Below are 17401 nucleotides of genomic sequence, written 5' to 3'. Positions count from 1 at the left end.
TTATTTTATTCTTTACTCTTGTTAATTAGAGGTCTCAATTTATTATTAAATGCTCTTTTAATCAGACTTATTTGAGTCCCATATTTTAAGCCAAATTTTTTTGATCAAGACAATTTTTTCTAAATAAAATATTCTACCACCCCTCTAATTACTTCCCAACTCCAATAAAATAAAATACTGAGAAGCTTGGGAATTTTACAAGGATATGTCCAAGGGTGAGGTTTTTTGTTTTTTGTTTTTTGTTTTTTGTTTTTTGTTGCCTCATTGATCTTACCTAGAAGTCAAGGATGTTTCAATCTATATATCAATATTTTTCTGCAGTTCTGCAAATTTTTCTTCTACCAAAGGTAAAATTATAACATCTATATGTCCCCTTTTATTTCCAGGAACTGCTACTATTCACATATTCTTTCTCCTGGATTTTTTTTCTAGTTTATTTTGTTTCATGTATCCATTTATTTATATCTTTGTTCTATGAGTTAAGCTATTTCTTCCTCTTTATTTCTCAAGGCTACTCATTTGGGTCTCAACATAAATCATTCTGTCCAGTTATATTTCCATAACTATTTAAAAGAAAATAATATATTTTTAAAATGAATACATAAACACACACTTTTTAAAATCTCCATAAATTTTCTTTTGTGGTTACAAATAAATACCCGTAGACTTTCCTTTCTTTTAAGCAATTTGGCAGTTCCTCTGTAATTCTATTTAGATTAGTAGCTTTATAGATTATTCTACTTATCCTTTCTGGCATTTGGGAACAGTTGGAGTCTTTTTTCCTTGTGGCAGCAATTCTCAATACTGGCTACACATTCAGATTATGTTGGCAGCTTTTAAATTGTGGATACTGAGCCCCAACTCTAGCAAATTTTATCACAACCCTTCTAAGTAGAGCTCAGGCAAATATATATATATATATATATATACACACACACATAAATGTATATACATATATATACATATATACATACATACATATATGTACATACATATATACATACAATATATATACATACATATACATATATACACATATATATGTGTGTTTATATATAATTTTAATATATCTTTTAAATATATATTTACAGTTTTAGTTGATTAGGAACTACTGTTCATAAGCTCATTGTGTCTCAGGTTTAGGTGACTGGAGTACTCTATTTGATGGAATTCTGACAGATGGTAAAAAAGATACCATGGACTCATACTCCATTGAGTCTGTTATGAAGAAGCAATGAAACCATCAGTTCTCTGTTGTGGTTTCTGGACAGACAGAGGTTCCATGTTCTGTAGATTCTCTGTACTGTCCCAACTTCAAAAGACTGAAGCCGTCTGTTCTACATAATTTTTGGCTTCCCAGGAAACCAAAGCCAAAGAAATCCACAAAGTCACTTGAAATGTCAGCTCTCTCTTTGGGGAAAAATGTCTATGATGCCAATTTTTTTGGCTGGAATTGCTTTTTGATTCTTCTTACTACTGGATTCTGTTGTGTCTCTGAGAAACTTACCCAGGCTATGTCGTGGAAGCCTAACAATCTCATAGTCTTGCTTCTTCTACCAAGTAGCCTAAAAATTTCATCACCAGTGTACCTCCCAGAAGCAAAAACTTGGAATTGGAAGTAAAGAGGAAAAGAATTTTGTTCAAGTAAACATGGTCCCAAAACACTTCCCTTTAATTTCATTGCATACTGTGAAATTAACTTCCAAATAAGGCTTGACTTATGTATAAATATATCTAGACTAGCATTGGTGAAATATTTTACTTTTTTAAAATAGTTTCATATTGTACCTACAATCCCCTGGAAATTGATATTCTCAACCAGGAATATTACTTTGAAAATAGACTCAACATTTAAAGCACAGGTACAAAATACAAAAATAATAACCCAGCTCTGAAATATTTGCCACATATATTATGAGATTTAAAAAAATAATAATGTAAATTATTCCTTAGAACAATCCAAAGAGAAGAGCTCATATCCCTAATTTAAAGATTGACAAAGTGAGAATCAAAGAGGTTAAGGGATTTTCACAAAATCACAGTTAATAAATGAATAGTCTTAACACAATCTTCAAAATGTATGCTCTTTCCACTACCCACCTGCTTCATTTTCATTTAGCATGAAAGCAGAGTATTTCCCCAATTTTATCTAATTTAGCAGTTATTGAAATATAATCAATAAAGTATAATCAATAGGCTATACATAAAGGTAAGACAAAAGAATCCTAATGAATGAATTGCATTAGATGCTTTAAGAAATTAACTACTTCCACAGTGCTGTTCTTTTAAATTACTTTTTAAATCAATTCAACTATAGAAAAGATAAACAATATCTTTATTAATCGGCATCCATCATATTTAAAAATATAATAATAGAATATAAAATAGGCAATGCATATAATGAATGGTATTTGATAAGGAATCTGGATACTACATATTTATAAAATATTTAGTATACATATTACATTTCAGAATGAGGATTCACATAAAAAAAGTTTAGCAGAGTGATGGTAAAGGATGGGACAAAATCTTACTAAAAGAATGAAAATTTACAGAAAGCTTTCTATTTGCCTTAGCTCTGAAAAGAACAGAATTTAGTCCGACTAGCTGAGGTATAGAATGTTAAAGTTCAGGGAACATATGGGTCATGATAATACATCCAATGTTAAGGGATTTGGAAATGCAATGAAATTAAACATGGGCAGGTGGAATGAGGCCAGGTTATAGAATCACTGTGCAACACCAGAGTCTGTACAAGTGCATTAGCAAGAAGATGCCTAACCATGTTTGTGTTAGCATGATTTTTCAGGGGCACTGTCAATACAAGACTGGAAGTAGGAGAGGCTGTTGGTGCATAGTGGCAGTGTTATATTAGGGGCCTTGGGGAGTAATGTATAAAACACAGACTCTGTTAATGCAGAGTTTACAATCCATTTGGGAAGGCAAGATATTAACATTCAGAAAATAGAGAATAATGGAAATTTTCATAGGACACCAAATTTGTGCATTCATTCATTTGCCAAAATATTTCGAACTTCAGATATGTGTCAGGTATTAACACGTAATCAGGCAGGTGTTAGGTTTAGCCCATATCTTAAGCCTGGAAATGTCCCTGTCCCCTGTTGAATTGTAAACAAATTAAGGAAAAAAGTGTATCGGAATTTTATGTAATTTGGATTACATATATTTGTTTTTATGTCCATTACTAACATACTGTGTGTAATTATGTATCTTTGAGAACAATTACTACAACTCTGGGAGAAATTGGTTGTCCTAAAAATTATATTGAGTGTCATTTATTTTTTAATCACCCTGTTGTTCCTAGAGGAGAGCAGCTAAAGGGTATCATCGAAGAACATTTATTTTCAAGTATTTCTATGTCATTAAAGAAAGTGAGCCTAGAATCTCAAGAAGTTGATATTGTCATACACAGAAAGTGTGTGTTTCGGTAGACTCCAGCAGTAATGCAGTGGAGAACAATTTGAATAGGACAATTGCTCAGATTTTAACATCAAACCAACTGAATTTAATATGTCTTTGCCAGTAGGATCTCTTAAATTCTCAGCTTCCTTCGTGAAAAATGTCAACAATTATTCATTTTTGCTGAATTACTGGATCTTGATCTACATGTCATATTGAATAATAAATGGCACACATCCCATCTCTCCAGTTTTATCCCAATGGGCATACTTACACATTGACATTTTCTTTACATTCATCTAGACACGAGAAGAGGTTTTTTTTTTTTTTTGAGAGACATGAGCAGGGGAGGGGCAGAGAGAGAGGGGGAGACACAGAATCTAAAGCAGGCTCCAGGCTCTGAGCTGTCAGCACAGAGCCCGCCGTGGGGCTAGAACCCATGAACTGTGAGATCATGGCCTGAGCTGAGTGCTGAAGTTGGACGCTTAACCGACTGAGCCACCCAGGCGCCCCTAGGAGAAGGGATTTTTTAATGGCATTATCACTTGTCTCTCCACATATTCTCTACAATGATATAAAGACTGAGGTCAGATGAATCTAATTAGAATACAGCTCTAATGATACCAACACTCTTGCATAAAAACGTTCCTCAGAGTCTCACATAAAATCTGTACTTCTTAAAGTGCCTTTTATATCCCACCTGCTCCCCTCCCCACATTTTTTTCAACTTTATTTACAACCTTTTTTCTTTTAACAATAATATTAGTTTGGGTTCACTAAACAGCAGATGCCAAGGCAGGATTCGCTGTTCAAGAGGTTTGAAACAGCCTTGAAAGATTCAAGAGACTGAAACAGATTTCAGACCTTCATGTTTGACATAACTTCTGCGAAGGCAAAAGGGGAGGAAGGAGGATTGGGATTGGGTAGAAAGAGCGTCAGACTCCAACCCAGTTCCCAAAGCAGTTTGGCCAACTCCAGAGGGAATCCTAGAGGCAAATCCGCAGGGATCCCCTGTGCTGAAGGAGTGGGCCTGCATTAGCACCATCACCGTGCACAGTCACTGTCTGAGAGTCGTTGGTAAGAAGTGTGGCCTTGGTGCAAATTCCATGGCGGATACAGAAAAATAGTAGTCAATTATAGGCAGGCACATTTTTATGGTTGGCATAACCACTGATTAAAGTAAGTAGTCACTCTAGCTATTTGTAGCCTGATTCGTACTTCTGTGTTATGCTCAAGTGTTTTCCTTCACTTATAATGTCTTGCATCTGTGTTTGTGAAAATTACAGCCAAGCTGTAAACCACAGTTCTCTTGCCTCATCTTCTGTGATGTCTCCTCTAATCACCCAATTATAACCCACAGCCTCTATAACACTTTTCTGTGTTACCTCAATGTAATTTTTGCCTTAAAAGCCAACAATGCATAGCTACAAGGAAAGCTGGCATTTGGAAGAATAGCACTTCAAAATATATTGTGATTATTTATTTTTGTTTAGATGTATACAGTATTCCTATTTTATTTATTTATTTATTTATTTATTTTACACTTTATTTATTTTTGAGAGAGACAGAGAGAGAGACAGAGCACAAGTGAGGGAGGGGCAGAGAGAGAGGGAGACACAGAATCCAAAGCAGGCTCCAGGCTCTGAGCTATCAGCATGGAGACCAACGCAGGACTCAAACCCACGAACCGTGAGATCATGACCTGAGCCAAAGTCAGTTGCTTAACCAACTGAGCCACCCAGGTGCCCCTACAATATTCCTATTTTAAACAATGACTAAGTATTACCCACAATCATCCTGAGGAAATATATATTTATTTAGTAAAATATTTGGAGAGGGTCTTTTTTTGTGGAAGGTTTTTGATCAATATTTTAAATTGCCTACAGGGAGCAAACATAAATGGAGCCCTCAGAAATGGAGACAATGTGGCACAGTGGAGTGTATTAAATCTTTAACTGGTTCCTTCAGAAGTCTCTCCCATATCCCTACAGTGATACAATAGACTGAAATTTGATGAGAAGACTTAGGGTTTTGATAAATTACTATCATAGTCTTAATCATGCTGAATACTTGCACAATGTTAAATATGTGCCATATGCTTTTCTAAGCGCATTTCTTTCAATCCTTGAAGCAACCCTGTGGGTTAGGCACCATAACTAGCTCCATTGTACAAATCAGAAGACTGAGGTACAAGAGGTTAAGTAACATTTCAAATCACATGGCAAGGATGTATTTTTTTAAATACACAGAACATGTTGATGGAATGGATGAAGGAGGGATATTAGGAAAAGGATCCAATAAATACATCTTCATTTGAAAACATTTCCTGAGTCTTTCAAGTTTCTTTATATGAACTTTTACCACATCAACAGAAGATACTACCATCTCTTACATACACTGTTGGTATGGACTTATCAATTCTCATTTCTCCACAGCACATCTAGCATGACAATTTTTGAGAAATAAATGCAATTGCCTCATTTCTCTGCTTTAAAATTTTCAACAGTTTCACATTGCTCTTAGGATTAGAAAAAAAAATTCTTGTTCATATATAAAGTCCCACACCGAGTGGTACTTTAACTCTTCAGGCTTACTGCATGCCATACTGCCTGTCCCTTAACTCTCAAGGTTTACTGCCACACTGGCCCTCTTGCAGCTCCTCAGACATACTCTGATTCTGCCTACCACCAAGGCCCTTATACCAATGTTCCTTCTGCCTGGAATTCCTCAACCCCCAAGGGAATCCTAATATTTTCCAGGTTTTAGCTTAGTCAACACTTTTTCACTTTGGAGAAAAAAACATTCCTTTCATCCTGTGGACAGGTACTAAATTTTTACCTATCGGTGAACTTCATTGATGTATATGCCCTGCCCCTCTCCACCCCACTGTACACTTCATGGGTAGAGGTTATACCATAATTATTGGAAAACTGGATGGATGATGAATGAATCCAAGAAAGGGAAATTGCATAGTAGTAAAATTGGATGTTAGCTGACTATTAAACTTCAATGACAACCTTGATTCCATACACCTACACACGCACACACACCATGAATGATAGATGTTAGTGACTTGTGAGGTAAGCAGATTACTGGTCAGAAGCCTTCTGCCTAGTGGTTCTGTTACTAATATCATTTTCTTCTGCAGTAGTCATTCTCAATCTTGACTGAGGAATCAGCTAAGGATTCAGTTAAAAGTTTTCACCCTAGAGGGGTGCCTGGGTGGCTCAGTTAAGCATCCGACTTTGGCTCAGGTCATGATCTCATGGTTCATGGCTTCGAACCCCACATCAGGCTCTGTGCTGACAGCTCAGAGCCTGGAGACTGCTTCAGATCTGTGTCTCCCTCTCTCTCTGCCCCTTTCCTGCTTATGATCTCTCTTTCTCTCAAAATAAATAAACATTTATTTCTCACCCTAGAGAACTTTGAAGCATCTCTGTGTTTAGACATCATCTCAGTCCAATTAGATTAGAATCTTTGTTAATTCAGACATTAGTATTTTTTCAAAGGTTCCCAGGTGATTTCACTGGGTAGTCAAAATTGACAATGACAATCACAATTAAGGAAAGAATGGGATACAATACACCAATACAAAGTGTGTTTATCCTCTGAAGATTAAGCAAAAGTAAAAATTTATCTTAAGCCAACATGATTTTGTAGGATTGCATAAAAAATATCTCTGTGCAACACAGTACATTTTGCTCTGCCTATTATCAACAATTTAAAATTATATATATATACATATATATATATATTATATACATATATATATATATTTACTGATTGGCTCAGTCGGTTAAGTGTCCAACTCTTGACTTATGTTCAGGTCATGATCCTAGGATTGTGGGACTAAGTCTTGAGTCCAGACCTGCTCTGAGCTTGGAGCCTGCTTGGGATTCTCTTTATCTCTCTCTCTCTCTCTCTCTCTCTGTCTCTCTCTCTCTCCCTCTGACCCTCCCCCACTAACATATGTGCTTTCTCTCTCTCTCAAAAATATATAAACTTTAAAATTATATATGTATTAGGGCATGCACCCCGATTGGGTGGCGCAGTCGGTTACAGTTGGTTAAGCATCCAACTTCGGCTCAGGTCATTATCTCACAGGTTCAAGCCCTGCTTTGGGCTCTGTGCTGACAGCTCAGAGCCTAGAGCCTGCTCTGGATTATGTGTCTCCCTCTCTGCCCCTCTCCCACTCGTACTCTGTCTCTCTGTTTCTCTCTATATGTTATTATTTTACATAATAATTATATAGAGAGCATATTAATATATTATATATTATAAGCGTATATAGATACAAAGCTATATATATACATATACAAACATGCATATATACGCACACATATATACATATGTACATGCATATAAATTTAATAACATTGGGAAAATGTTTTAACGTAATGTATATAAAATGTATATAATTTTACTTATATATTTTTCCATTCCCAATTATGTAAGTTATTTTTGTTTAATTCTTTGCACAGCACAACTGTGAGGTATTAATTTTATTAATCTTATTTATTGATTCATTGCTTCTAAAGTAAAACTATTTGATAACACTGGATTTAAATCACCCTAATAATTAGTTATGAGTACTTACTAGGTGCTACTGTATCCTTGATGGTTATTTTTGAAAACAGTTTAGAAAAGAAGATTAATAATAAATTCATGTCTATATTCCAGGCAATATACATATTGAAACCCCTAGTAATTTAAATGTATTTTGAGGGGCGCCTGGGTGGCGCAGTCGGTTAAGCGTCTGACTTCAGCCAGGTCACGATCTCGCGGTCCGTGAGTTCGAGCCCCGCGTCGGGCTCTGGGCTGATGGCTCAGAGCCTGGAGCCTGTTTCAGATTCTGTGTCTCCCTCTCTCTCTGACCCTCCCCCGTTCATGCTCTGTCTCTCCCTGTCTCAAAAATAAATAAACGTTAAAAAAAAACTTAAAAAAAATGTATTTTGAGACTTCCAAAAGGTAATAATTAGTTATATTGTAGTAATTTATTTGACATAGTTATTAGGTCAAAAGAAACTTAAATGTATTGTTATTCATTTGAAAATAAGTGTTCTCGGGGTACCGGGGCAGCTCAGTCATTTAAGCATCTGACTTTGGCTCAGGTCATAATATCAGGGTTCTTGTGTTCAAGCCCTGCATCAGGCCAGCACAGAGCCTGCAGCTTGCTTAGAATTCTTTGTCTCCCTCTCTTCTGCCCCTCCCTTACTCAGGCTTGTCTCTTTCAAAACTAAACATTAAAAAAAAAAAATGTTCTGTACCTAAACAAAAGAAGATCTCATTTTTTGCAGGCTAATGCTTTTCAAATTATGTAATTAATGGCAAAAATGCAAACAATAGAGCAATATTAAGAACTGGCTTTGTGTTGTCACAATTTTTAATTAAACATAATCTCTTTAATTTGGAAAATTTTAGAGCTTAGAATAAATTTAGCAATATTTTAAATGGATAATAATAACAAGGTTAGAGAAGAGCAATAATTTTTTTCAGGAAAAAAATTATCTGGTTGTATTGATATAGAAATAGTAAAATAAATATGTTGAGGTACATTATGTAAGTGGGAGTAAATTTTGCTTTAAGTGAAATATTTTGGGGAGTGACCTATCCAGATGGACCACGCCCCACTGATTACTTCCCATGTTCAAAGGCCTAAATTGCCAGTGCATACATTTATTCTCTGTAACCCATATAGAAAATGCTCAGCTTCAGTTTGTGCTACTTTATCTGAAACTTAGGGAGAGTTTGCTTCTTTCATTGAACGGTCTTGAAGGAAAATTATACAAAAAATTCTAATAAATATTTTACAGAGGAAATCATAAGGGGGATAATATGTGCAAGACCAACAGTTTAAGATATATAAATAATTATGTGTTCTGAAAAACTACATTTTGGTAACATAAAACATCAAAAGACATTTTAAAATTCTTTATCAGAAGTAATCATGCAGTTACTAAGCTTGAGACATACAAAAATGTTTCCATTAAATTATTATTTTTTTAGTGCAGGTTTAATGTAGTTACTGAACAAAGCACAGAAAAATATTTTTACACTCTTAACCTTGCATTACTGCATCTGTAAGATATTTTTGGTAAACATAAGGAAAAAATTAAATGTATCATTCCAATTTTGAAATTATTCTGGTCCACTTACTAACTCTACTTAATGAGACCCTTGTGCAAAGGAATCATCACAGCTGCAAAAGTTATGCAAATCACATCATAAGGCATTCAGAGTCCATAAATCTGTGGCATTTTATATATGTTACACTATAGGACTGAAACATGTACAAAAAGTCAAATAATCTCAAACAGTTAAAAAAGCAAGTACAGATCAATGATTTTTGTAGGGTATATATTTGACTAGGTAGTTACCAGATTGTATTAAAACTTGTAATGTGATGGTCCAGAACCTATTTTGAAAGTGAACAATAACTTCCCTCTTTCCAAATCCAATAGAAATTTGTACTTGGTCAGAAACATGCAAGTGTATGATTACTCCATCCCCCTAGAAATACTCTCCACTCGTAGTTTTCAGATACCAAAAGCTTCTGCTTTTCCTTCCACCTATCTGGCCATTTCTTCTCTGGCTCTTTTGTTCTCTTTTGTTGTAATTGATTTTGAAGCCACTCAGGGCTAGATTTTGGTCTCTGTTACCTTCTCTCTTACTACTCTTTTCTTAACTGCCCTTATCTGATTCCATGCCTTCAAACTCCATGTCATTGCTGAGGAGTCCAAATTTATACATATAGTTCCAACATTAACTTGAACTTATGACAAGTATATTAAACAGCCTTTTTGAATGCTCCACTTAGGTGTCTAATAGTTCCCTCAGACATGATATCTTCAACATGTGGTTTTCAAACTTTTCAGTCAATTCACCTATCGTTGAAACATATTCATATACCCCAGATCCAATCCATTAGCATGTTCTAGCAACAAACCTCCAGTATCAGAATAAAGCTCAAATATTTCCACTTTTCTCTATTTACTCTTTAACCTACTAATGCAAGATGCTATCTTATCCTTTTTGGATAACTACAATTTCCTCCTAACCATCTCTCTACTGCCTCCTAAACTGACTCCAACCCATTTACTACAACCAAATCAAAATAAATATTATGGTGATAAAATCCCTCATTGATAAACACTTCAGTGATTTCCCTTTGCTCTTAGAATAAAATGTAAATTCATTAGATTCATGCTAATGATCTGGCCCTTTCTGATGGATATCTCCTTAAAAACTTCATTGATGTTTAACCTTTATCTCCATATATTTAATCATTATGGAGACATGGGAATGATTATACATGCTCTTGTAAAATTCCATAAGATATATTCATCTCCTTTGGAAATTGCCCCAAACTTAACATTTGTCCATCCTTTCTGATCCCACTTACTTTGAGCTGCCCCAAGAAAAGATCAACATACAAAGCTTATGTCCTTTGGTTTCGGCAGTCATTGCATCAGAACCCTGTCCTCCATATGCATAGCTACTTACTAGTGTGTGTAAAATAGGATCCCTAAGTTGGAGATATGTATGACAGTAATTTGATATTCTAATCAGTTACTTTTTTCTTTATTAAATTATAATTGTATAATATGTGTGAAGGCCTTGCTTACTGTGAATCATGTACTTATTCCATTTTAGTTACATATTTATTGCCTAATAAATATGAGCTCAGCTCATCGAGGGCAGGGACTTTGTTGGCCTTGTTCACCTCTGTTCTTGGCACTGTGTCTTTGGTGATAAGAACAATTTCTAACACACAACAGACATTCAAATGAATGGGTGAATGAATGAGCAAACAAGGGGTTGTTTTATTTTCAGGTTCCTATTGAAAGAAAATTCTCCATGTGTCTCTCAAATTTCTGCATAACTTTGGAGCAAGGCACTGACCCCCCGCAAAAGGATGTTAATATAATGGAAAGTCTTAGAAGAGAGGATAATTCCTCTCTCCAAAGTGAAAGGCAGGCATGCTTTAAAAGCATGAAGATAATGTCTCCTTCTGTAGTAATAAGCACATGGGTTTAGTGCTCATGGCAAATCCATTTCCTTTCTTGTAATACAATCCACTGCATGTTCAAGTTCCAACTGAACTGCAAAAACATTCATTAGACAAATTTAACATGCAAGGGACTATTGTAACATGGAAGAAAGCCCAGAATTTTGGCTGGACTCAACCTCACCAAAACAAAGCCAGGAGCGTTTTTAAGAGCTCAGGCAGGTGTAAAGGATTATAGGAAAAGTGTATTTGCTAATTGGCCATACCCAAAGGTAAGGTAAATTTTCTGTCTTCACAACAAGAAGTAGTTTTACAACTTGAAGCAAGGTGTCAACTGAAGATAGGCTCTCGATATCTTTCTTGATGATTACATTTCAAAGAAATAGTTCTCAGGTCCTTGAGAAAGAAGTCCTGAGTTGTAACACGAGTAGGAGGCATTTCAAAAGACTTCCATCTAGAAATCTTGTGCAGAGAGAAATAATGTGCAATTACATGTTTTCTAAAATAAGTGCTCTAAGGAAAATGAGGTCAGGGCCCTCAAAGCAAGAAGAATCCTTTCTAAATTTTGGTCAAGGTGAAGGCAAAGTTAAGGTCATGTTGGTCATCCTCTTTGGGTCACCCTATTGGAAGAACAAGGGCTTGAAGAACAAGTGAAAGACAAACAATAAAAGGTGATACTCTCTTACTGTTGTTATAAGTAATGAATTACCTTTCCCCTTTGACACACAACTCTCATGTCTTCTACCAATATACCTATATTTATGGCAGTCTAACTTGTCAGCTGGCAAGTAGGGTAAAATCATGGATTCTTCAGAGTCCTGACAATCAGGCTTTGAATTTTGAAGAAAAAATTCATCAGAATTGCTCTTTATATAATGAAATCATTTCAGCCAATATTAACATGATATATAAATATTTAGCAATTGCTAGAATTTAATAAAATTCATCTATGAAGAAAAGAATATACTGGAAAAGCAGTATATAGGAGTATCTGTCTATCATCTATCTATCATCTATCTATCATCTATCTATTATCTATCTCTCCTTTCATCCATGACTCACTATTACTTTGTTTTGATTGCTTGTGTTTAGTGATTTCAGCTTGTGACATGAAATGCTTCATATTTTATAAGTTTTAGATAACTTTATTATGAAGTTACCAAAAAGCCAAAACACAGAAAACCCTACCCTGAATTTCAAATTGATAATATTGTGTTGCTTAATGTAGCATCATTTAAAGTAACAAACTACTTTAAACCGCAGTATAGAAATGTTTTTCAGAAGTAGAGGCACACTGTGTATCATCTCTGATTTTTAGAATTTGCTTTTTCATAGAGATATAAATAAGCAAATTAATGTTCTTCTATAAAGCACCTAGATCATACCTATTTTGGTTCTAATTGTTTTCACTTTAATAAAATGATACAATTAATAGTAAATAGTTTCTACCCCATTGCATTTGTGTAGCAGCTACAGCCTATTTTGAATTGCATCACAATTTGTACTGTTAATCTGACTTTTTTAAATCTCACTGTGAAGCACATTCATTCAGTTTTCATTTCCCCCATGTTTTAGGTGTAACAGTTCTTGAAGGCCCTATTTATGCTGTGGGAGGCCATGATGGCTGGAGCTATCTGAATACAGTGGAGAGGTGGGACCCCCAGAGTCAGCAATGGACATTTGTAGCCAGTATGTCCATTGCCCGAAGTACAGTTGGTGTAGCGGCTTTGAATGGCAAGTGAGTAGATTTTTCTTTTTTCATCTGGAAAATATTTTTAGTAAATATTCTTCTTAAAATAACTTTTAGTAAGCTAATCCAATAAAAATCTTTTTATAGATTTTACAATTGTCATTTTTTTTCCTTTAATTTTGTCTTCATGGATAATTGAAAAATTAAGACTGCATATTTTTCTGGTTGTCTCTCCATATAAAACAGAAACCAAAACTCCTTCGCATTAATTGCTGGTTAAAAGCAGTATGAAGTATAATTCATAAGAATTATTTCCACTAAAGATCTGGATATTTATATGCTTACTGGTAAAATTGTCTGAGAAGCTTTCAAAATGCTATTAAAAGTTTGGGGCTTCATATATATTCTTTGCATGATTATAGTAGTCTGTCCACTTTGTACTATTTCCAACCTATTGGCCTAAATCACGAATTCTCAACCTCAATACTGTTGAAATTTGGGGCCAAATAATCCTTTACTGGAGCTGAGGCTCTGTCTTGTGCCTGAGTGTGCTCGGCAGAATTCTGGGTTTCTGTCCACTAGATGTCAGCTCCACCTTCATCCCAGTGTGACAACCAAAAAGTCTTCAGACATTGCCTGATATCCTATGGGGTTGACAAAATAGGCTCCCTCTCACTCCCATGAGAACTCCTGCCCTAAACAAAGTTAATAACAACTCGGGCCTGGACAATGGCAAAAGCTTTCAATCTGGTTTCCCTACCTCTCTTTCTCCTACAGTCCATTTTCTAAATCAGCCAGAGCAATCCTTTTACAAATATGAAGCATATATCATTCCTCTTCAAGGCCTTCTCTTTGCAAAGAGTATACAGTGCCTATCTTCACCTAAAGGTACCCACTGGATCTTCTCCTGGTGTACTCTACTTTTTTTTTTTTTTTTTTCTCTTTACATCAGCCAAATTGCCCTTGTATCTGTGTCTCAAATATGGCAAGCTCTAACCTCTCAGTCCCTTTGAATTTGCTGTTTTGTTTGTCCAAGATGATGTTCCTACCAATCCTAATGTGTCCAGATCCTTCTTATTGTTCAGATGCCATCTCAAAATTTGTCCCCATGGAGGTACTTCCTATCTACCCTCTTAAAATAGACCACCCTGCACACTACCTCAAACAATTTGCTTACTGTTCTTGAAATTACATACATTATTGTTTTCCATCTCTTTTCACTAACGTATGTTCAGTCAATGTTGAGATCTGTCTACATCATTCATTGTTATGAATGGGCATAATCCACATTCAGTATGTCTACTGAGTAAATGTTAAATAAATTTCCTTATCCAATTGAGACACTTTCAATCTCCTTTGACAACCTAATTTTTTTCTAAATATGTACATATTTAGAAAGTTATTATTATACCATGTTGTTAAAGAAGCTGATTTTGTCATCTAAATTGTAAATAAACATTTCCATAGAATTAAAGACTTGCAAATTCAAATTTTAATGGCTATGCAGTAGTCCACTGTCTGCAAGAAAAAAAGAAAAAAAGGTCCCGAAGTGTAAGTAACTGGTTAGTCTCTGATTAGTATCTAAAGTATCTAAATATATCTAAAATATTTACATTTAACATAATATATATCTAAAATATTTCCCAAATTTTGATATTATCAATAAAGCTGCATTGCACACTGTTAGATATAATCTTTTTGGGCAAATTACTGAGTATTTCCTTAGGAAGAATTTCTGCAATGTGGATTTCAGGGGAATTGGGACTGAGTTATTTTCAGGACTAAAATAAATATAATTTAAACCTTTCCTTCGTAAGATTTACCAAAAACTTTCTGAACAGCATTACATGAAAAATACCTTTTTCAGTGCATCCTGATCAACATTTTGTTGCCATTTGTTACCACCTAAAAGGAAATTGAAAAATATTTTGTTAAAATGTAAATTTGTATAGTTGCAAGATTAAAGTTGTGTGTATTCCTTATTCTATTTGACCAAGTATATTTCTATATTTCTACTTTCATGGAATATATAGCAATATTTTCCACTGGCATCAACATTGTGTCCATTTATTCTTTTAATTGTATATGTTTTGGCACACAAATTTCATGTTTGTGTATTTATATCAACCTATTTTTGTTTATTATTTCCTCTGGCTTAGGCTTTTTCAGGTTTCACTTAAGTTATTTTAGGCAGAAAACGACATTGTTAGTGTCATAGATTTGAAAATCCCTTGAGGATTTTGCCTGGAAACAAATATCACAGGTATTTACATTTGAAATCTTTTCATTTGAGAATATGGACCTGCTTTCATCTCTTAAAATCAACCTCTATACATTTTGGTGGTTTTTAATTTTGGCATGGCCTTCATATCTTATTTTGAGGTCTGTTCACATTTATTTATACTTTTGTGCATTTTTATTATATTTATTCATATATATTAATAATTATACATTTAAAGTACACTAGAGAAAATAGTTTATATATATCTATATATATATAGATATAGATATAGATGATATAGATATAGATATAGATAATAGCCATCTTACTAAATTCATGTTAGTTCTATTAGTCTTTTATTTTATAATAACTGATTTTTTAGGAAAATAAACACAGTAAACTAATAATGAAACTTTATCCCTTCTTTCTTAATATTTGCATTTACTTCATTTTTGCTGTATTGCTTTTACTTTTAAAATAATGCATAAATAGTAATGAGACCAGGTGTCCTTGTCTGTGTCCTCTAATTGGGAAGACTTTAAGGTTTCATAATCTGTGTATGATGTTAGTTGTTCTTTGAGATATATGTACTGCATGATGTTAAGGGCAAGTTATTGTCTGCAGTTTGTTTAGTGGATATTTTATCCTAAAAAAACAGCATTGGTTTCGTGTTTTATTAAATTATTTCCAAGAATCTATTAAAAATGGTAACTTTTTTCTTTTTTGACCTATTCATGTGGTAGTTTATATAAATACTCTAACTGTAATGATCATTACATACATAAAATAAAACCAACTAATTGATGTTTCATTATTCCTTTGATATTTTGTTGCATTCCATATTCTAACTATGATTTTGCATCTATATGTGGTCCACATAGCTTTTGAAAAACCATTTCAGAACATTTTCCATTATGATATCTTAGATAATAATAATCACAACATGAATTGAGAGCTTTCTACAATTTATCTGCTATAACTTGCTATAAACATCAGAAGTTTCTTGAGCAAGAGAAAGAAATAGTGGTAGAAAGTATATGTACATGGTTATATATATTCCCTTTAAAATTTTTATTTTACTGGGCGCCTGGGTGGCTCAGTTGGTTAAGCATCCGACTCCAGTTCAGGTCATGATCTCACGGTTCGTGGGTTCAAGCCCCACATCAGGCTCTGTGCTGACAGCTCAGAGCCTGGAGCCTGCTTCAGATTCTGTGTCTCTCCATCTCTTGGCCCCTCCCCTGCTCATGCTCTGTGTCTCTGTCTCTTGCCCCTCCCCTGCTCATGCTCTGTGTCTGTCTCTCAATAATACATAAACTTTAAAAAAAAATTTAAATTTTTATTTTACTGATATTTTAAAGTGGAATGCAGGCCTATTTTGTTTATAATTCTAGACTATTAATAATATTCCAGTTTGTATTGTTTTAAAACTTCCTTTTGTATTGTTGTTTTCCTCCTAATTTGATATTTTTATGTACTAGCATATTTATTAATTTCATTTTGCCTTAGCTTTTGTCTGTTTCATTATTGTTCTTAATTTTTTTTTAGGTTTATTCATTTTTGATGGGGGGAGAGGGGCAGCGAGAGCACAGAGAGAGACGGCACAGAATCCGAAGCAGCCTTCAGGCTCCAAGCTCTCAGCAGAGCTTGACGTGGGGCTTGAACCCACAAACCGTGAGATCATGACCTGAGCTGAAGTCAGACGCTTAACAGACTGAGCCACCCAAGTGCTCCTGTATTTATTTTTAATCAAACATGTACATATACAGAAGCTATGCGTGTTTTCTCCACTTGTTTTTTTATTCATCAATTTGTGCTTGACTTAGTTTTATTTATTGACTTGTTTTATGTCTTGAAATTCAGAATTTAATAAAAGATAGTATTAATAACTATCTTTGTAGTTTATTCTTTAATGTATAGAAATTTTATGTACTCAATCTCTTATAACTGGACATTTTAATAGTTTCCAGTTCTTGAATTAAGAATAGTGCTGGAGCGCCTGGGTGACTCAGTCAGTTAAGCACCGGACTTCAGCTCAGGTCATGATCACATGGTTCATGGGTTC

At 34.5% G+C, this 17401-nt stretch overlaps 1 protein-coding gene across 1 annotated transcript in view; it reads left to right on the top strand.

Annotated features, from left to right (window-relative positions):
• Positions 1-17401, top strand: part of KLHL1 (kelch like family member 1) — a 367352-nt gene that overhangs the window by 309226 nt on the left and 40725 nt on the right. The window contains exon 8 of the mRNA XM_043580333.1: positions 13004-13166. Coding sequence (XP_043436268.1) covers positions 13004-13166 — 163 coding nt within the window. The remainder of the gene's footprint in view (positions 1-13003; positions 13167-17401) is intronic.

This window comes from Prionailurus bengalensis, chromosome A1 (genome assembly GCF_016509475.1).
Source record: "Prionailurus bengalensis isolate Pbe53 chromosome A1, Fcat_Pben_1.1_paternal_pri, whole genome shotgun sequence".
Taxonomy (NCBI): domain Eukaryota; kingdom Metazoa; phylum Chordata; class Mammalia; order Carnivora; family Felidae; genus Prionailurus; species Prionailurus bengalensis.
The sequence above is the reverse complement of the archived record's forward strand: the minus strand, read 5'-3'. Positions and strand labels throughout refer to the sequence as shown.